General features: G+C 30.4%; 2 protein-coding genes across 9 annotated transcripts in view; one reads left to right on the forward strand and one right to left on the reverse strand.

Annotated features, from left to right (window-relative positions):
• LOC143069566 (HEAT repeat-containing protein 5B-like) overlaps positions 1 to 2,026 on the reverse strand; it is a 60,247-nt gene extending 58,221 nt beyond the window's left edge. For both annotated transcript variants that reach the window (XM_076244264.1, XM_076244263.1), the window contains exon 1: positions 1,939 to 2,026. The gene's annotated coding sequence lies outside the window, so the exon portion shown is untranslated. The remainder of the gene's footprint in view (positions 1 to 1,938) is intronic.
• A 1,069-nt stretch (positions 2,027 to 3,095) lies between these two features.
• The window catches only part of LOC143069560 (nephrocystin-1-like), a 42,932-nt gene continuing 23,463 nt past the window's right edge, over positions 3,096 to 22,564 (forward strand). For 4 of the 7 annotated variants that reach the window (XM_076244250.1, XM_076244253.1, XM_076244254.1 and 1 more), the window contains exons 1-17: positions 3,096 to 3,248; positions 5,283 to 5,371; positions 6,465 to 6,525; positions 6,936 to 7,010; positions 8,103 to 8,164; positions 9,387 to 9,532; positions 10,305 to 10,428; positions 10,674 to 10,899; positions 11,340 to 11,434; positions 13,272 to 13,341; positions 13,848 to 13,884; positions 14,661 to 14,724; positions 15,128 to 15,170; positions 18,307 to 18,333; positions 19,086 to 19,170; positions 19,845 to 19,939; positions 22,239 to 22,314. In XM_076244250.1, coding sequence (XP_076100365.1) covers positions 3,186 to 3,248; positions 5,283 to 5,371; positions 6,465 to 6,525; positions 6,936 to 7,010; positions 8,103 to 8,164; positions 9,387 to 9,532; positions 10,305 to 10,428; positions 10,674 to 10,899; positions 11,340 to 11,434; positions 13,272 to 13,341; positions 13,848 to 13,884; positions 14,661 to 14,724; positions 15,128 to 15,170; positions 18,307 to 18,333; positions 19,086 to 19,170; positions 19,845 to 19,939; positions 22,239 to 22,314 — 1,438 coding nt within the window. In that variant the 5' untranslated portion in view covers positions 3,096 to 3,185. Of the gene's footprint in view, positions 3,249 to 5,282; positions 5,372 to 6,464; positions 6,526 to 6,935; positions 7,011 to 8,102; positions 8,165 to 9,386; positions 9,533 to 10,304; positions 10,429 to 10,673; positions 10,900 to 11,339; positions 11,435 to 13,271; positions 13,342 to 13,847; positions 13,885 to 14,660; positions 14,725 to 15,127; positions 15,171 to 16,875; positions 16,894 to 17,499; positions 17,515 to 18,306; positions 18,334 to 19,085; positions 19,171 to 19,844; positions 19,940 to 22,238; positions 22,315 to 22,564 lie in introns of all 7 variants that reach the window. The other 3 variants (XM_076244251.1, XM_076244252.1, XM_076244256.1) reach the window with 3 other exon arrangements.

Genomic DNA, 22,564 nt, shown 5'->3' on the forward strand with positions numbered 1-22,564 from the left:
GGAAAAACATCAATAAAAATTTCCCTCTCGATACTGTCTTTTGATTGAAAGAAGCTTCCAAGTTTGGTAAAAAATCCAGGATAGTTTATGAATCTAATAAATGTTTTATAAACTTTAACTGCAGACTGTATGTAATGTTAACTGGAAGAAAAACTAAGTCCATTTATAAGTAAAATACGGAAAAAGTGATATTTTTTTTCACAAAATTTACTTATCAATAATATCTTATGACCAGAAACAAGCTTTTGTCTAAGTTTGGTAGAAATTCAGAATAGTTTAAGAACATTATAAAAATTTTAAAAACTTAAACCACAGAGTGAATGTTTTGTTTCTGGCAAAAAAACTAAGTCCATTTATAAGTAAAATACGGAAAAGCAGAAATTTAGTTTTACAAAATTTTCTTCTTGATACTATCTTATGATCATAAACAAGCTTCTGTCCAAGTTTGGTACAAATAAAGGATAGTTTATGAAAGTTATTTAAATTTTAAAAACTTTAACCATAGAGTGAATGTAATGTTTCCTCGCAGAAAAACTAAGTCCATTTATAAGTAAAATACGGAAAAAATGGAATTTTATTTTTACAAAATTTACTTCTGGATACTTTCTTATGATCATAAACAAGCTTCTGTCCAAGTTTGGTAGAAATTCAGTATAGTTTAAGAAAGTTATTAAAATTTCAAAAACTTTAACCACAGAGTGAATATTTGTGGATGCCGCCGTCGACGACGACAGAATCGCTTAGTCTCGCTTTTTCGACTAAAGTCGAAGGCTTGACAAAAATGGAGGTTTGAGAGAAAATGCAATGATAATTCTTATAAAATTAAAGTTTCGATGTGGCATAACTCTTTTGAGAATATTATATTAAACTTGCGAAATTATCAGACATTGCTGAACAATGATCATGAAACCTTTGGCATAGTCTTGGTTAAAATCCGGCAATCATTGTATTCATTTGTACATGAGAGCCCTAACAATATAATGATTTTTTAATTTAGTAAAAATTTAAATGTTACAACAGCAAGTAAAAATAAATGGGAAATGATACAGATGATGCCCAAAATTGCATATCATATATAGGTATAAAGGGACTTAAACTAAAGAATGGTAAAGTGCCATAAATAAAGTCTTTAAACAACTTCTTCTGGGTTAAGTTCTTGTTTCACATTGTAATTATATTTGCATCCTTGTATAAGAATCTTAAAAGCACCAATCCTATTATACTTATTACTGTTTGAATTTTGAGTTTTACTCTGTTCTCATCTATAGTACACATATCGCATACCAATGAATTTCTTCATGTTATGGGAATTACAAACCATTGCTTAGAAAGCAAAATAAATATGGTGTGTGTTGTCTAACTGACACAAAGAAAACATTTCACCACTTCTTTGACGATTTTGCTATTTACTAAAAAAAGTTTCTAAAGGGGAAATTTAATACATGAATAACAGTGGTTGCCAATCAGAAACATTTACTTTAAAATTTGAAAAAAAAATGTAGGATTCCTTATTCATTTTTATATGTGATATAAGCTAAATTATTATTACACTTGCATGTATGAAGAACACATCACAAACTTAAATTATTCTTGTCACTTCTTCTTGACAGGGATCTGGTTACTGCCATACTGGTAAAGTATTTTGAAGATTTGCTGACTTTGAAACCATTCAAAAATAACACCTATCTCATAATAGACAATTTTAACACGGAAACTATTTATACACTACAGGGTTATATTATATCAATGTATTTATCCTGCTGATGGGTGCTGATGTAGAAATTAAAAATTGTTCATTTTGTAACTTGTTATTGGCAAGTCTGGCAAACATTTGCCTTCTATGTTACATTCAATGAACTTGAAACGTAACCTAAGCGATATGCTTTTAAAGATTCGTTAACAGAAGTAAATATAAATTGTTAAGAATGAAAAACTTACATTTTTCGCATAACAATCCAAAATATTTTTTAGCTGATTATGCCGACGATTTTTGCCACTTCCTGTTTACACTTCTGCGCATGCGATGACGTAAATTTTTACATTGAAGTGTGTATTTACAATCAAGATTGGTCACAAATCAATTAAGAAAATTACATATTGATTGATTGATTGATTGATTGATTGATTGAAGAAAGAAAAGATACTAAATATTTCTTAAAAAGTAAAAACACAACAATACTGAACTCCGAGGAAAATTCAAAAAGAAAGTCCTTTATCAAATGGCAAAATCAAATGATAAATTACATCAAACAAATGTGAAAAACACAAATCTGCCTTCAATTTTAACACTGTTTTTTTTTTTATTCAATAGAGATTTACAATCAAACAACGTAATCAGAGACCAATATTTTAATTAGATTGAATGGTATATGTGTTGCTAATATATTGAGTAAGAATGTCTTTCATAATTAAAAAGGCTTAACTATAAATAGAGAATCTTTTTTTATTTGAAATTTTTATTCATTAATACGTCAATCCACTCATTTTAGACTACTATTACACCAATACCAAACGACTTTTAGATTAGCTTCAGAAAGTGTCTACATAAAACATCAAGACAGCATAAATTGCCTACTGACATATTAGGATAGTTGTGATTCCGAACCAACACTAATAGTAACCAAAGAGATTGCAAATTAGGCATATTTAAAGTTTGGAACAAACTAGACTAGTTGCAAAACTGTATGACAATAGGTATAATTAAAGTAACAAAATGCACTGGTTGACTTACACTAGCATGATTTGAAAAAAAATCATGGAACACCAACTTGACAGTGGCAGCTTGTTATCAATGTCAATTTTAATGAGTATAATTAAGATACAGTTGATTTTTGTGAAATCTAATTTAATTGAAAATAACTTCAATGGTATTTTTTAACTTGTAGTATTTTATCCGGAAATTTAGTGCTACGCCAAATTTGGTTTTTATATTAAAATGTATATTAAAAATGATGCACAGTCGCAAAAATATTTAAATATAAAAATAGTACTTTTATTTGAAGCAAATACTATATTCATGTCTTAAGATAAATATATCTTACAAACAATTAGTATTTTTATTTTTTTAAGCTTCCATGTAGGGAGTTTATTTAAATTATTCTACGGTGCACATCAGGGTTGTTTGCAAATGGAAGCTGTCAACAAATAATTTTTTGATTCCTCAGTAAAAACACTTAAATTTGGCCATGGGGAAAGAGCTTGGACCCCTACAAAAGTTTCAGAAAGAAGCTGATACATATAAGAAAAAGGTATTGCAACTTCTGTGATGAAAGGTCGATGAACAAATTAAAGAATTCAGAACGTTTAGAAAAAAAACATGTTAAAACATGACCAACTCTACCAAAACCAAACTTTTGCTTTCAGCAAAAATTAATGCGTATAGTATAGTTTTTTTTCAATCAAGATATACAGACTTCATATGTTAAGATGGATACATTTTTTCCCTCAATTAAGATATTATAGCTTTCATGTCGATCCAGCCCCAAATCTTTAGTGACAACGTCGATCAGGCCCCACATCAATCTGGCCCCATATTCAGTCGATCATGACCCAATTAAAAAATATATTTATAACGAATTTTTATGAGGATGGATATAAATTGTAATTTTAAAATGTTATAAATGAATTTTATAAGAATGTAAAAGGTGAACAGTAAAATAAGTTGGCCGTTTACGAATATTTCAATAGATGAGTATAAAACAACTATATTTATTATGTTTTCATTACAAATTTTCAAGATTATTGGGTATAATTTTAATAAAAACATATATAACAGAATTTAGTACAATCAGCAGCCATCAACATTAAACAGCAGTAATTAGCATTTTTTTCATTTGCAATTCTTTCATCCTGTGTAATAACAAATATATGTAGTTACATACACAAAGTTACAAGTCGATCCCGAACTGCCAATAAAAAATGATGAATATAACTTGTTTTGTTTTTTTTATCTTTGCAGAACTATTTTAAAGATTCTCAACTTTAAAACAATATTTTGATTGAATTAGTTGATCACAAGTGGCCTATTTAGTTCACAATCATTAGATAACGGTTGAATAAACAAACCATTTCATTTAACTATTCATTATGATGATATAAACCTTTAAAGGTTCTAAATAATTGAGTTTTCCTCTCAGTTCTATCGAATTGAAATAATTCATTGACTGGTTCTCCAATATTTATGGTTCACTTACCTGTTGTCATCAATCCTGGATAATTTTTACAAGTTCCATTTACATTGTATCCTGATTCAAATTTGTGGCCAAATCCTCTGAAGTCAATATAGATTATTCATTGTTTCATTATGGGGCTGGATGGACCGGATGTATACCTACATATATTCATTGCAAAATTGCTTGTCCATCAGGACTTGAACCTGGGACCTCTGTGTTATGAAGCAGTGTGTTAATCGACTTAGTTAACCCTTTCGCCGATGAGTCCCGGTTTACCGGGATTCACGCTTCAGACAGCTGACGATGAGTCCCGTTTTACCGGGATTCGAATACCTCTTTTATGTTTCCCGCTTAAAACAGTGCAAACATGAGTTATCTTTCTTTGATGGAATACCCGGATGAAAGTGTAAACATAACGCTTCCGTTTGTTGAAAACCGTGTCAAAATCAGAGGAAATTTACGGAATCTACGAGAATTTGAAATGAGGGAACATTTTTTTTGAAAGAATATGGAAGAATTGAAGCCAAACTAGTATACTTTTTTGACATAAAATGTCGTTTTAAGTACAAAACACTTGGAATGGACATCGTTCAGTGTGAGGAATTTGTACAGCCTCATAAAAAATTTGAAAATTTTGCAGTTTTGGGTTAAAAAATTACGATTTGTGGTCAAAGAGCAGAATTTTGAGAATTTCACCTAGAAAATGCCGAAAATTTGAAAATTCGAATATTTTAAGAAGAAAAAATTATTAAAACATGAATAAAACTGTGAACATGGTGTTAGTGAATGAAATAAATACACAAATAACTACAAACAAGTTTTTATTGACATTTATTATGAAGATCTCCCACTTCAGTAATAGTAGCCAGGGAAGCCATCGTCTCAGAGTAGCTTCTGTCTGGGCAGCAATCGGTGAAAGGGTTAAAGAGGTCTGCTCAAGCTTTAAACATTTCCATTAAATTCTATTTCCCACTTCAGGGCACTGTTCCTTTGCATTTTGAGTTATTTTTTGCTATTCATGTTCTAATCCTTTGTGTTTCTATTGTGAAATTTACAAAATTAAATTATTATTTGTTGTATATACCAGTGTACTCAATTATGTATTTTTAGGTTGACAAACAAGCAAAGGATAGTACTAAAGCAGCAAACGACAAAAAAATAAAGACAGATGAAGAAAAACTAAAAGGCTTTTTTAAAGGGTTTGTAATTAAAAACATTATGCAATAGTCCATTTGCCAATTTCTGATTTGATTCTGTTATTACACACTTTTTAAACAAATTACTTCCCTTTGTCAATCGTAGACTGGTTCTATACCGGACAAAATTGGCTTTTGCGAATACAAACTATGATGAATTGAAAGTGATGTATCGGCGGTTTAACTATTTTTTTATAAAAATAATTTTTGATGTCAAAAGTATTTAGATTAAAAACACATTAATGTAATTATAAGATTTGAAAACCTTAAAGATTACTCACATTAATACGCACAGGCAAATTTGCTCGTTCTGCTCGCTCTCCATTACAACTGAAAATTAATGTCCCTCATAAGGGAGGCAACTGAAAGAGGGATCTCTAATTATAGGGTCAATTACGGGAATTGGAAAATAGCCTATTGTTAATTGACATATTATAGGAATGTCCTTATAGTCCAATACCACAATTGTTGTCCCTTGATTTTCGTTGTCCACGAATATAGTCCCTAGTGTGGACAGTGTGTTACTTGCCAATTTTTTTTATACCCTTTCCAAATGTATTTCTCCATGTTTTATCCCTCCGGCAATAGCAAGTCGAGGGATAAAATGACACTGTCTAAAAATTTGGGTCATGAATTTTAAGGTAAAGTAGTGATTTGGTCCAGTTGAAAAAGGTTAATAATTAGTACTTTGGAAGCTGTCAAAAGATTTCAAGGCCCCCTTAACATAAAATTGTCCATATTTTGAGTTAGAGCCGATGAAGTTTTCTATTAATTTGATTTTATATGTCCCAAAAGTAGTACAACACACTGTAAAAATTTTATTGAGAAAGCACAGGTGGGATTTTTTGAATTTTCAGTATTGTCTTAAAGAAATGCACTACGAAATAATTGTGGTCTCGGACCGGTTAGTTGAGCTAGAATATCAGACATTCATTGTATTAAGAAAATTAAATTACTTTTATGTACATGCTTACAAAATTCCTTAAAAGAATGTTTGATTAAATTGCAAGAAAAAATTGGGTATTTGAGTCACATGCTAACAATTAATGAAATGTTTAATTGTTGTAAAATGTATCAATTCATTTCCTTTTTTCAGGTGTTATGATCTCAAAGCTCAAGTTGATGATTTACTGAAGCAGGCCAATGAACTTTCAGAGGTAACTTGATTGGCCAGTTTATTACTTTCTTCTCTTAAACCAATAGGCAAAGAATATTTATTACCGTACAAGAAGTGAAAAAATATCATTGTATAAAACTGTCCCCTGTTGTAACTAGTAGCTGGGATTATGTATGGGTTCCATCAACATCATACAAACTGTCAGATTTCAATGAAAAAGTTTTAAAGAGCAAAACTAGTTGATGTTATTGCTCTTGAACAAATAATGTATTTGATTGAGAAGGGGGCATTGGAATGCTGTTCATTAAACATTGTTTAAAATTGCCACGGATCGTCAAACAAGAAACAATCAATCTCTTTTATTTTGGTATTACCGGTACAATGTTATTGTTATCATATTGTTGATGTGATTTTGGCTTCTCTAGAAATAACTTTACTGCTTTTTTGTAGGAGAATGAGCCAAGCAAAATAAAAGATTTTGAAAAGAAGAAAACAACAGAAGTAAACAGAATTACAACATGGCAGGTAGGCAACAGGCAAACATAATTTGATTTAGAATAAAAAGAGGTACATTACAGTCTTAGGTTAATAGTGTTGCACACATTTGAATTTCTCTTTTTTTTCGCGCCTGGGAGACATAGCGATCCTACATTCCGTCGGCAGGGGCGACGGCGTCCACAAATATTCACTACGTGGTTAAATTTTTTTGAAATTTTAATAACTTTCTTAAACTATCCTGAATTTCTAAAAAAAAAAACTTTGACAGAAGCATGTTTATGATTATAAGATACATTTAGTATCCAGGAGTAAATTTTGTAAAAATAAAATTCCATTTTCTGTATTTTACTTATAACTGGACTGCTGGGAAACATAACATTCACTCTGTGGTTAAAGTTTTTAAAATTTTAATAGCTATCTTATACTATCCTGGATTTTTACCAAACTTGGACAGAAGCTTGTTAATGATAAAAAGCTAGTATCTAGAAGGAAGTTTTGTTAAAATTTTGTACCTGTTTATCTGTATTTCACTTTAATATATATGGACTTAGTTTTTCTTCCAGTTAACATTACATACAGTCTGCTGTTAAAGTTTTTAAAACATTTATTAGATTCATAAAGTACTGGATTTTTACCAAACATGGACAGAAGCTTCTTTCAATCAAAAGATAGTATCAAGAGGAATATCTTTATTGATTTTTTTCCTTATTTTTGTTGAGTCTGCGATTTATAACAAAAGTAGGCAAGACATTGGGTTTTGCGGAACCCTTACAATTTTTTTTCATTTAAAGCTAAGTTTAAATGAAACATGTATCAAAGATAAACTTTTTCTATAAAATTGAATGATGTTTTTTTCATTCAGTATAAAAATGCCTGCAGTTTCTTACAATAATTATGAAATATATTTATTATTTATATTTTTAGGGAAATCAATGTTTAAAGACAAATATGAATTTCTGCATGAAAAAATCATATGGCTATATATAGTACAAAAAAGACACTGACTTTCAATATATAAGGATTTCATAGTTATGACATGTCATCAAAATATTTCATAACCATTAAAAAACTGAAGACGTTTATGAAATTTCATAAATTTTCTTTAATTCACTTTTACAGACACAGTTACAAACAGCAATGGACAAAGTTTTACCAGATGAGAAAGGTGTCGCTTATCTCAAGTAAGTGAATGGCAGTATGGGATTATCTTAAGGAACATATATTTATTTATTTGAGCTTCTCCCAAGGAAAGCATTACATGTCATCTTCTCTTTATCAAAGCTACAAAATTTTGATAGAAGCGTTTTTTATGATCAAAAGACATAAAAAGAGCAAAACTTATTTAAATATTTGTTTCTTTTTTCTTCATAAATAAACTACATTTTTCAGATAAATAAACCTTTTTGCAGTTCATATTAGGACAGTGTTTATGGTCCAATTGTTTCAGACATCAATAACGGAGAAAGTTTGGTAAGGGTCATATTTGGCCTCAATTATAAAGTTCAATGCTTCAAGATAAAAAAATGTTTTAAGTTGACTTAAAGACATGTAAGAAAGTTTTATAAAACATTTTCTGTTTTATTCTAAAACGTTGATTTTTACATCCCAGCTAGGTGAATATAAGGGATTTTGACAAAAATCAGCAGGATTTTAGCCAAATTTAACATTTGGAAACATAAAACACAGGCATCGACAACCTAAATATTCAAGTCCGACATGTAATATGTTATTACAAACATTATTGTCAAAGATCTTTTATGTCGACATATGCACTCTATGTTTCCTGTCCAAATATTCAATGGAAATTTACCCTATTTCATTGTTTTCATGCAAAATCAAAATGAGTACTATGTGTGACGTCATTCATAAAACGCAGGAACTTAATCTCTAACAAAAAGACTTATTTCCTATCAAGTCACTGTATTAGCTTTTAATCATTGTGATATTGGTCATTAAATCTCAATTTGAAATTTAGGCTGAAAAAGGGGACTATTTTAGGGCTTTATTGAACCTATTCCTTTGTCAAATCTTCATGGCATTTAACTTAACTTAAATACAAGCTTTGAAATAGCATGAAATAACATCATCTGAAAAAAAAGTCATTGAGACTGTACACCATTTCCTCTTGAACTGCCCTTTATACACAAAACGAGAGAAATTCTGATGAACTATCTTAGAATGCTCCTTAATAACTATTTATTTAATACGAAGTTACATCTGGTAATCCGAACATATCACATTGTGTCCAATAAAATTCACTTTGAGTAAATGAAATATTTTAAAACTAAACGTTCAGTGGCCAATATTGCATGGTTAACTCAGAACTATCCTTCGTAATTAAGGTAAATTTTAATAGGTTTCTTGCTTAAGCATGGTATAGATAGGTTTTACTGCATTTTGTAGGGAATTAAAAGGTGAAGAAGAAGAAGAGGATGAAGAAGAAGGGGAAGATGAAGAAGAAGGGGAAGACGAAGAGGAAGGGGAAGATGAAGAAGAAGGAGAAGATGAAGAAGGGGAGGAAGATGAGGAAACTACACATGAAGAGATAGGTAAGGAAAATGGAGAATTGAGTATCAAAATTAAAGAGAAGACTAACATATATGTGAAGGTTTTCAAAATGGAATACCAGATATTCCTGTCTAAGAAGGAAAGCTTATTATGGAAGGAAAAACAACCTAATGACAGCAAGTTGGGAAATGATGAATTTAAAAATAAGTACTGATGTTATAAAAAGAATTAAATTTGTTGTATTTTTTTGTTGGTGTTTACAGCCACTTTTAACATTCTTTGTTATATCAAGGTGTACAGATTTTTTTGTTGGTGTTTACAGCTACTTTTAACATTCTTTGTTATATCAAGGTGTACAGATTTTTTTGTGTTGGTGTTTACAGCTACTTTTAACATTCTTTGTTATATCAAGGTGTACAGATTTTTTTGTGTTGGTGTTTACAGCTACTTTTAACATTCTTTGTTATATCAAGGTGTACAGATTTTTTTGTTGGTGTTTACAGCTACTTTTAACATTCTTTGTTATATCAAGGTGTACAGATTTTTTTGTGTTGGTGTTTACAGCTACTTTTAACATTCTTTGTTATATCATGGTGTACAGATTTTTTTGTGTTGGTGTTTACAGCTACTTTTAACATTCTTTGTTATATCATGGTGTACAGAATTATTTTGAGTGTAGATACACAGACAGAACCACAAACCATGAACAGGAAAGCTCACAATGCTTGTTAGGAAATAAAATTAAAAACATGATTTTCTTTAAAAAAAAAAATGGTTTGCAAATCAAATTGAATTTTAAAACTTATCTTTTAGGAAAGGGTAAACCAGTAGAGAAATTAAAAATAGAAAGAAAAGATGATGATGATGAGGAGGATGAGGATGAATATGAAACAGATGAAGATGAATATGAAACAGAGGAAGACGAAGCAACAGATCAGTAAGTAAAGATGTATTTACACTTGTATGCAAATTTGTCTGCCATTACTTAAAATCACACAAGTTTCTGTAAAATTTGACATCACAATTTTATAAATTTGACGTCACAAATAAAAAAAATATCTGATTTACAGTTTCAACATAGATACGTACCATCGAAGTCACCATTAATTTATTTGAGAAAAGTATCCAATAATTCACAGGCTTTATTTAATTTTAAAAAATGAAAATATTTTGTAAATTCAGTAAGAAACCTACAGAAACAAAGAAAGAGAAAATGCAGAAAGAAGAGAAAGAAGCCGATGAGGAAGAAGAAGACGATGATGATGAAGAAGAAGACGAAGATGAGGAAGAGGGAGACGAGGAAACGGAGGAAGATGAAGAAGAAGAAGAGGAGGAGGAAACAGAAAAGAAGGGAAAAAAGAAAAAGAAAAAAGATGCAGCAGAAGATACACTTGAAGTTACCACGGGAGTGAGTTGCATGTTATGAATTATAGAAGTAACTTACTATCATTTTCTTATGAGATAATTACTTCAAATTATTTTTCAATAGTAGAATCCCAAGGCAGAACTGAAAATGATATTTGGGTGGGGTTTGACGAAATCTTTTAAGATAAAGAACAACTTGTTCTATAATGACTGTATATTAAGGGTATAAAGATCTAAAGATGTGGAAAGATTACCAATAAGATAAATATACACCATATGCGAAATGTCTGAGATGTAAGCAACTATAGGTCACTGTACAGCCTTCAAAAAATAGCAAAATGATAATAAATTTTCTCTTATGTATATGATAGTCTAGACCACTTCAAATTGATTTTTACATGGGTTTTTTTTAAATTTTAGGCCAAATTTCAATATTCATTAAAATTGTATTAATTTTTAAGCTTTTTTATTTAATTTTTTTAGGGACGAATGTTTGAAGCTGTGTGTGAATATGCAGGAGACCAACCTGGAGATTTACCATTTAAAGTTGGAGATGTATTAACTATTGTTCAGACAAGGTAGGTGGTCACTCTCCTCTCAGAGTTATCTCCCATTCAGTATTTAGAATATATTTTTCACATTTTATATTTTTGTCGAGCCTGCAACTTTTGTTGTAGAAATCTCGACATAGGGATAGTGATCCGGCGGCGGCGGCGGTGTTAGCTCTTAAAAGCTCTATATTTTAGAAGGTGGAAGACCTTGATGCTTCATACTTTGTATATAGATGCTTCATGTTATGAAGTTTCCGTCAGTCACATGTCCAATGTCCTTGACCTCATTTTCATGGTTCAGTGACCACTTGAAAAAAAAGTTCAAATTTTTTGTAATGTTGAATTCTCTCTTATTATAAGTAATAGGATAATTATATTTAATATGTGCGTACCTTGCAAGGTCCTCATGTCTGTTTCACTTGACCTCGACCTCATTTCATGGATCAGTGAACAAGGTTAAGTTTTAGGTGGTCAAGTCCATATCTCAGATACTATAAGAAATAGGGCTAGTATATTCGGTGTATGGAAGGACTGTAAGGTGTACATGTCCAACTGGCAGGTGTCATCTGACCTTGACCTCATTTTCATGGTTCAGTGGTTATAGTTAAATTTTTGTGTTTTGGTCTATTTTTCTCATACTATATGCAATAGGTCTACTATATTTGTTGTATGGAATGATTGTAAGGTGTACATGTCTAGCGGGTAGATGTCATGTGACCTTGACCTCATTTTCATGGTTCAGTGGTCAAAGTTAAGTTTTTGAGTTTCGGTCTTTTTTTCTAATACTGTATGCCATAGGTCAACTATATTTGGTGTATGGAAATATTTTATGATGTTTATGTCAGTTGCGCAGGTTTTATTTGACCGTGACCTCATTTTCACGGTTCATTGCACAGTGTTAAATTTTTGTGTTTTGGTCTTTTTTTCTTAAACTATAAGTAATGGGTCAACTATATATGTTGTATAGAAGCATTGTTAGCTGTACATGTCTGCCTGGCTTGGTTCATCTGACCTTGACCTCATTTTCAAGGTTCATTGGTCTTTGTTTAGTTATCTTGGTTAATGTTAAGTTTATGTGACAGTTGTAATAAAGCTAAGCTTTATAGGACTATCAACATAATATCAATGATTAATATAGAAGGCGAGACATTTCAGTGTGTGCACTCTTTGTATTTTATATTGATTTTTCTATAGCACTAAATATGTTTAACTGAGAATTCTATTTTGATATATTGATGTCTTTTTGTACATTTTCAAACCAAATGTTTGCACAAATTAAGGAAGATAAAACTGTTATTATAAATAATTTTCAACATTTTACAAATGGCATGATATAAAACACAATTAATTTCCTGGTAAGATGTTATCTGCTTTTATTATTTAATCAATTCTTCAATGGTGCCCAGGATATACACAAATACTAAATGCTGTCATTTCCGATAAACTAATTCAGAAATGGTGTTGCATAATTTGTTGCTTGTTCTGATCATTCCAAACTTCATTTTGGATGAAGTTGAAACTAAGGAAATAAGTTGAAATACTGCATCATTGCATTCAAACTCAAATAGACATTTTAAAAGCAGTAGTCAAAGAGCTAAGATATACAATGGATTCATTTATTTTTGTGGGTACTAATATTTTATAGATTAAGGAAAACTAACCTTTTTCATTGATATCTGATATCATGGTTTGCCAAAGACTGCAAACATTCTAAAATAGTAATTTTTAAATTTTTTAAATTTGTGGTCCCCCTGTACCCATGAAAACCATAAAAAATGGTTTCTGACAAATAATAATGAATCCACATTAGTATTGTTTTACAAGAACAGACATCCATGTTCATCTTAACTTTATTGTCTTACAGGGAAGATGGTTGGTGGGAAGCAGAGAATGAAAATGGAGATAGAGGAGTGGTGCCCTCTACATTTTTACAAGTAAGCAATAAACTTATCATCAACATGATTAAAATTTTCCAAGCCAGACTCATCTTAGCATTGATGTACAAAAGGCTCATCAGTGATGCACAGATAAAAAAAAAACGCTGAACATAAGATTAATTTATAATTCATAAAGCAGATGAAATATTTTCACTTTTTATGCCCCACCTACGATAGTAGAGGGGCATTATGTTTTCTGGTCTGTGTCTCCGTTCGTCCGTCCGGTTAAAGTTTTTGGTCGAGGTAGTTTTTGATGAAGTTAAAGTTACATCAACTTGAAACTTAATACACATGTTCCCAATGATATGATCTTTCTAATCTAAATTCCAAATTAAAGTTGACCCCAATTTCACGGTCCACTGAACATAGAAAATGATGGTGGGAGTGGGGCATCCGTGTACTATGGACACATTCTTGTTTTTATATTATCTTGTTTAATGATATGGTTCAGACATAGACAATAATTTTATCTCCATTTCTAAGCATTTTACATTTGATTGCAGGAATATAACAAGTACAAAGATTTACAGAAAGATGATGGTATGTAAAACAGATTATGAATAAGTGTTATGCAATACATACTTCTTAGCTAAAAGGGAAATAACACAAAGTGAAAGAACTATGCCAACAAAAATAATGGAGTTTACATTTTGAAAATCCTTATTCAAATCATCCAGATGGGGGCTAATTTGAAGTATTTTCAGTGTAAATAATGTTAATGAACTGCTGTTTTGTACTAAAATCATTAGAAATTTTAGCTGAAAATGTTCAAAACATGCAATTTGAAATTGTGAATTATTTCCCTTTAACATTCTTTTGACTCTTTTTAGATCTTATTAATATGATTTATTTTTATATTTTAATAATGCAGCCATCAAAATATGAAAAGGCTGTTGAAGTTGAATTATACCAATATAAATCAATTTATCACAAATGAGATCTTTTTGAACCTATACAAATTATTTTCATAGGTAAGAAGAAACTCTAAATTCTAGGAAAATTAAAATCCTTGTTGAAAATATTAATCTTTGTTTATGTACAGAGTTATTGCTGTTAATATAATCATGAGTATAATCACTAACCAAGTACAATAAATCAAACAGTACCTTAGTTTTACATTTACTCTCCACTAAACACTTGATTTGCTAATTCTTGATTCCAAAGAATACTTTTATTAACAGTCAGTAAAAGGCAGACGGGCATGAAGAGGATAGGTGAGAGTGAGGGGAAAGTAACTTTATTATTAATGTTGATATTCTGACAAATACCACTAGTTATACATTGTGCATGTTTCATTATAATAATTTATATTACAGATGAGGAGGAAGAGGAGGAGGAAGAAGAAACAGGAGACCAGGAGGGAGGGGAGACTACTAGAAGGTAATCATATAATTTTTGCAATATTTTGTTCATGAGTTAAGGAGGATGAGATGAACAGTTGGTCTTTTTCTGAATATTTTAATTAATGAATGCTAAAATTTTTAATACATGTATCTCAGTCAAATACAGTGAAATATTTTCATTCAAACATCTATAAATATTTAATGGAAGGGTTCACAATTGGGCCTTTGAAACATAGCACTATGGTTAATTTCATTTTCATTTTCCATTTCATTAGGAAGTTTTGATTTTGATTCCTACAGACGAACCTTTTGTATTTTAACAAAACCTAAGACATTACAATACTAGCAATATTAAGATCATTACAATAATTTCTGAATTTTCAATATTCCCTTTTCTAATATAATCTCAATGTTGCATGTATTTTTGTTCCTGATTTCAGTGGTAAAAAGCATTGGGGTAGTATCAAGAAAGCTGTCAATGAGGTATGTTTAATTCAATGGACGCCATGTGATTAAATTTTCAGTGGTACAATGTTTTGGAAAGATTGAAAAACGTTAGAACAGGATTGCTGCAGTCTTAATTTTTTTGTGATAAGGAAGTCAAAATTCATCTCTTATCTTTATTTGAATTAAGTTTAAGAAAGTAGACTTAGATTAACTGACATAACTCTGAAAAAATCAGTGGTAAGTTTATGCCAACCAGTTTTATAAATTTATTGTAAGCCTTTTATAAACACAGCTTTATTTATTTCTAATGAATGCTTTAAACAGTATTGGAAAAACTACCTATTACAAACACATTACCGATTTTTTTTTTAAATGTAAATTTTGGATGACAAAAAAAAGTCCACCCAAGAATCAGTATGATGCATTAGTCCTGTTATAACAAATTCATCACTTCTGTGTATTGACATTTGGTTTGACTTCAGTATTTTGTGGTTTTAGTTTGTTTTTTTTCAATTGTAATGACTTAGAGAGTAAACTATGCACGTCCTTTTTGGTAATTGTTTAGATTTGTTAGATATATATATATTATACTGAGAATTTCTGTAGGATACACTGGTACATGTCTATAAGATCTTCTTAGCTAGATAAATTTCTGAATTAACATTTGGGTTTTAATGACACAAAGTTTAACCATCGTGACTGTGTTTAACAATTAACACTGAAACATTGATCACATGTTATTTAAAAGCATTATATTTTTAAAGATTTGGATAAATTCAATGATTTTCTTTTTTTTTAAATAGAAAATCTTTGTAAATGTGATGTATGAAAAAACAGTATATTTTAAGTATATAAACATATTCAACTTAGCGTTAAATTTTAAGGATCTTATAATGAAACTTGGTCTCAACTGATAACAATAACGCAACATCATAAAAACAAAATACTCAAGCCACAGATTTTTGGTTGAGACAGCTTAATAATTTCATGGGAACACTGATGCTCAATTAATCTTTTTCTGTCAGGAAAATGTAACCCCTCTTTTCATAAAACAAATTTTCTTGAAAACATCTCTTGTAAAATGATTATTTATGAGAGTTAAAATATGTTTCCTGGTATACATTTATGCTTAATTGTCATTAATTAAATTGTCTCTGACAAGAAATATAATCAGATCTCAAAATTTGTACTTGAAACAGCAAATCCAAGATATAATAGTACTCAATATTTTTATGACTGATAGCCCTTATATTCATTAAAAATAAACTTGTCATACATAATGTATTAGCCCTGTTTTTTTCCTGTATTGGCCCTATTAGAAGACCAATATTAACGGTTGATTATATTGACATTGGAACGTTTTCAGTATTGCACATGCTGATTCATCTGTATAAGGGCTGATTTGCTCATATCATTTAGTAAATAAAATTAAATTACACAATCAGTTGCTCATTGTAAGGCTGTTCCAGAAAATGCTATGTCCCCCAATGGACGACACAATTTTTTAACTGCCACCACCCAAAGAATTAAAATAAATTATAACAACACTCCCTTTGCATTTTTGTATTTCAAATACAACCACCACATAAATTAAAAAAAAATGCTTTACATACGGTGGGCATAGTATTTTCTGGAACAGCCTTTAACAGTTTTGTGAGTTTGGTTGTACATCTTAATGTGTTTTGTGTGAAGTGTTTAAATTAATCAATATTCACAATAAATGTATTTGTAAATGATAAAGACATTTAGAGATAAAAAAGTGAGTATAAATGAGTGTTCTCTCATATTTAATTAACTTTGTTTTCCTTCAGATCTCTGTTAAAATAATTTCTTAATACACTAAGAGGACTTCTGAGTCCATTCTTTTTTAAACTAACAATATCTTTCAGGGGGATAGATATCTCTCTTTTTGAGTGGATCATATTATATAATTTAACAAATTTTGAATTAAAAAACTAATAATGAAGAAAAATTGTTGTTTGCTGCACCCGTCATCTCTTAATGAAATTAATGTACGAAAACAACATTGTAAATTTCATTTTTTTTAACAAACAAAAAAAGGCTTAAGCATAATCTGTGTGTTTCCAAACTGACAATCTTCAAATATACGATGCATTTTTTCAAGAAATAAAAGGACAACAGCAAACAAAGAATTTTGTAATGATGTTATTGTTTTAAAATATTCTAACTTAACTAACAAGAATTTAAAAAAAAATTTATATTGTCTGCTTTGAATTTCTTTTTTCTTTAATATTGACTATATTTTAGCCTTTTTTGGGGCTATCTGCGTTTTAATCATATGTTGCAGCTGTTTATTTATTATTTCATGCATGTATGTAATCCTAAATTTGTGATGTTTTATTAGGACTTAAAAGATGAGGTGAGGGATTGTCTATAATGTCACTGGACACAGTCTGCCATTTCTGTCACAATTGTCCTGGATTTTTTTCACAATTGTCATGGATTTCTATCACTATTGTCCTGGAGTTCTGTCAAAATCGTCCTTGAGTTGTCACAATTGTCATGGAGTTCTATCACAATCATCCTTTATCCTGATTTTCTATCACAATGATAAAGACCCTAAATCACATCACTTTCACTTTCTAATTATAAATTATATCATTTTTGACGTGAACATTGTAAATTGTTATGAATCTTTCAAAAGATGTGATTGAGCAATACAAAGTTGACTTTTACCACACATATGAGTATAACAATTTAAGATATTTCAGCATGAGATCTTTTCAAATTATCAGTCTGAGAAATAGTTTGTATGAAAACTAGGAATGGAAGGGTGTATATAGATAATCAGTTTACAGATGGATATTGAATTTATAAATCATATTCCTTAGGGGTAATAACTAAAAATATCAGGTAAATTTGTAAAGCCACTACACTAAATGCCGATATGGTTAAATTTAACACCCACAAGTTATTTTAATTATTCTTTGGCTATCTAGACATAAGCAAAAACTAAGGAAAGGGTTAAATGATTAATGTCTACGATAAGAGTGAAAACAGCTTATAAGAATAAGGAAAAGTATTTCAGGACTGTTTATATCTGAATGAATGCTTACTTTTTACAATATTATTGTGCATCTTATCTTTTTCTTGCACTTAACCCTATTTTGCTTTGATATTAATATAATGATATTATGATATTAAATTTCAGTATACTCATATGAACCTCAGGCTGATGGTAAACAATGTTGGCATATTGCCATTGGTTTTTGTTATACAATTTTACTTTTAACTTCTTTTTTCATTGTGTGCATGATACTTGGGAACTTGATGTAAAATTTTCTCACAGTTTTGTTATATATATTAATATATTTTTTTTCTTGGTTATAGATTAAAAAAAATCACTGTAACAAGAAAAATAAAAAAATGCCTGAAATAAAAGTTTACCCATAAACATATACCTAAAAACCTTACAAAGTCAAGTTATTAGCATTCATGTCACGTGTGGTACTTTATTCATAGTCAATTCTAAATATTCCAAAAAAAGTGAAAGTCAAGGACAATGCAGGAACAGTTGAAAACGCCTATACCCTGTTTGCATCCACTTTTTTTTACTTAAAATACAGGTCATCCTGAGGTCCAGATTAAATTGACCTTGTAAGAGGGGGCGTTTTAATTTAGTTTCAAAATGCACATGTATAACTAAAGTGGTACATAGAAGGTATCCAGACAAGACAGGGTTTTCTCTTCGTAGAGGTGATATTTGTTTATAGTAGGTTTAACTGTATAATATTAACTGAACATTGGGATTATACATTTTATATTGTATCTATACTAAATCAAATAACTATATATAGTTAGGATGTTAATTAACTTAACTACAAATATTAGTTTAGAACTGTATACTATAGAGACTTAGACAACCTAAAAATACGTCTCCTGATTACAGGAAATCGATGTATTTAACATATAAGTAATTTGCTATTTCAGACGAGTGCCACAGATGTACTTCATGCTTTAGGAGCAATGCCTTCAGGATTTAGACCTTCTACACTAAAACCTTTATCTGTCAGAGGTAATGTGGATATCTATTTATTAACTATTTTTCACTTTTTTTGTACTTAACAGGTTGTTAAAGAGTTATCTTCCTTTTTTGTTTGATATTTAATATTGTATGATTAAACAATTGACCTTTGATTTAAACTTTTTTTTTCAAAAACATAGTGTTTTACTTTCATCTATAGTTAAAGGTAAATGACTTGCATATGCTTCTAACACTATAATGTAAATTGAAAGATACAAGTTTTACTTTGAAGTACAGTAAAACTTGTACATAGCAAACCTTGCATTTATGTCATGAGGAAGCTTATATTTCAGAACATGTAACAAGTAGATACATTTTTAACCTTTGAACTATCCAGTTCTGAAGGGGTTACTTTTAGATTGTGTAAAGGTATATAGTACATTTTTGTACAATGTAAGCTGTGTTTTCAGACACATTGGGGGGACTAGAAAAAAATTAAGCAGGGTGTCGGAATACCAGTAGTCAGTTTCTTTGTAAGGATAGGCATATTTTGAGACCATGAAAATGTGTGGGTTAAAGCAGGATGTTGGAATACTCAGGTGTCAGATTAGGCAGGTTGCACTGTTACCACTGTATGATGGTTGTAAAGGACATCTTTGTTTTCGTTCATAATGACCACAATTTAATATATAAATATTGAAGTATCTTTTATTTATTTGTTACAGATGATACTTACAGAATGAAGAATTACTTGGCACCTAAACTTAGTAAATCTAACTTGTTCTACAGAGATCTATTCTATGATCCTCAAAAATCTCAGGTAATTACATTAATAGTCGTAGATTTAAGATATTTGGTATGCAGTTGTATAAGTATTAGCACATCTCATTACCATGGAGATTATTTGACCCTGTGCCCTCAGTTATGGTCTATTGACTTTGAAACTTTTGCTTAGTTTTCATGTATTAGTTTGTGATTAGGTCAGTGTATGGGGAACCACTAGTTGTAAGTCAAAGGTATTTGTTATGCAGTTGTATAAGTATTGGCACATCTCATTACCTTGAGATTATTTGACCCAACCCCCTCAGTTATGGTCTATTGACTTTGAAACTTTTGCTTAGTTTTAATGTATTAGTTTGTGGTTAGGTCAGTGTATGGAGAACCACTAGTCGTAGGTTCAAGATATTTAGTATGCAGTTGTATAAGTATTAGCACATCTCATTACCTTGGAGATTATTTGACCACGCCCCCTCGGTTATGGTCTATTGACTGAAACTTTTGCTTAGTTTTCATGTATTAGTTTGTGATTAGGTCAGTGTATGGGGAACCACTAGTCGTAGGTTAATGATATTTGGTATGCAGTTGTATATGTATTGGCACATCTCATTTCCATGGAGATTATTTGGCCCTGCCCCCTCATTCATGGTCTATTGACTTTGAAATTTTTGCTTAGTTTTAATGTATTAGTTTGTGATTAGGTCAGTTTATGGGGAACCAGTAGTGTTTGGTCAATGATACTTTGTATGCAGTTGTATTAGCATTGGCACATCCCATTACCATGGAAATATTTTTACCCTTCCCCTCAGTTATGGTTTATTGACTTTGAAATTTTGCTAAGTTTACATGTATTAGTTTTGTTTAAGTTTGTTTAAAGAGAACTACTTTTAATATGATAAGTCAATGGTATTTGGTAGTTGTATTAGCATTGGCACATCTCATTTCCATGAAGATTGTTTAGCCATGTACCTTCAGTCATAGTCCATTGACTATGAATATTTGCTAAATTTACATGTTAAAGTGTTGCTGTTTTATATTTCAACATTTGCATTATCAAAGTTACAAACCAGCAAGACATATCTCTGTGATAACAGTTTATTTATACTTATTTTAATTTTTTGTCGAGCCTCCAACTTTTGTTGCAGAAAGCTTGACATAGGGATAGTGATCCGGCGGCGGCGTTAGCTAACTTTTTAAAAGCTTTATATTTTAGAGGGTGGAAGACCTGGATGCTTCATACTTTGTATATAGATGCCTCATGTTACGAAGTTTTCGTCAGTCACATGTCAAATGTCCTTGACCTCATTTTCATGGTTCAGTGACCACGTGAAAAAAAAGTTCAGATTTTTTGTAATGTTGAATTCTCTCTTATTATAAGTAAAAGGATAATTATATTTTTTATGTGCGTACCTTGCAAGGTCCTCATGCCCGTCAGACAGTTTTCACTTGACCTCGACCTCATTTCATGGATCAGTGAACAAGGTTAAGTTTTGGTGGTCAAGTCCATATCTCAGATACTATAAGCAATAGGTCTAGTATATTTGGTGTATGGAAGGACTGTAAGGTGTACATGTCCAACTGGCAGGTGTCATCTGACCTTGACCTCATTTTCATGGTTCAGTGGTTATAGTTAAGTTTTTGTGTTTTGGTCTGTTTTTCTCATACTTTATGCAATATATCTACTATATTTGTTGTATGGAATGATTGTAAGATGTACATGTCTAGCGGGCAGATGTCATCTGAACTTGGTGTATAGAAATATTTTATGATCTATATGTCAGTCCCGCAGGTTTTATTTGACCTCGACCTCATTTTCACGGATCATTGGTCAGTGTTAAGTTTTTGTGTTTTGGTCTATTTTTCTTAAACTATAAGTAATAGGTCAACTATATTTGTTGTATGGAATCATTGTTAGCTGTGCATGTCTGTCTGGCATGGTTCATCTGACCTTGACCTCATTTTCATGGTTCATTGGTCTTTGTTTAGTTTTCTTGGTTAATGCTAAGTTTATGTGACAGTTTTTAATAAAGCTTTATACTTAGGACTATCAACATAATATCAATAATTAGTAAAGAAGGCGAGACATTTCAGCGTGTGCACTCTTGTCTTTTCTATATCTTTATTTGTAAAAAAGATAAAGCTCTACAAAATGTTTTTGCTAATTACCAGTAACAAGACGAATATCATAACTGACTATGCAATATGTGTTTAACTAATTGTTGAAGGCCGTATGTTGACCTATAGTTGTTAATTTCAGTGTGAATTTGTCTCCTGCAGAAAGTTTTCTCATAGGCAATAGTACCACATCTTTTTTTATTGCATAGATATATTTTTCTTTACAGATAATGCCAAGAAACAGTAAATTTGACAGAGTTATAACGATAACAAGTTGTAGGCAGATTCCTACACCTTCAAAAGGTAGTACAGTCTTTTTTATACATTGAAGATTAAACTTCTACAGTAATATATACATCAGTATTTGATTTTTTTTAAAGAATGGGACAGCACACTTGGTTCTTTAGATGAAGTTTCTCTTGGACAAATTGTCATATTTTCTACTTAAAGAATAAAATACACAGAATATCAGAATCTTCTTCTTATTTCTCTAAAAATTGTCTAGAAATTTCTTAAGCAAATGCATTTAAATCAAGAGTTTTCTCATATTTAT

Source organism: Mytilus galloprovincialis, chromosome 3 (genome assembly GCF_965363235.1).
Source record: "Mytilus galloprovincialis chromosome 3, xbMytGall1.hap1.1, whole genome shotgun sequence".
Classification (NCBI taxonomy): domain Eukaryota; kingdom Metazoa; phylum Mollusca; class Bivalvia; order Mytilida; family Mytilidae; genus Mytilus; species Mytilus galloprovincialis.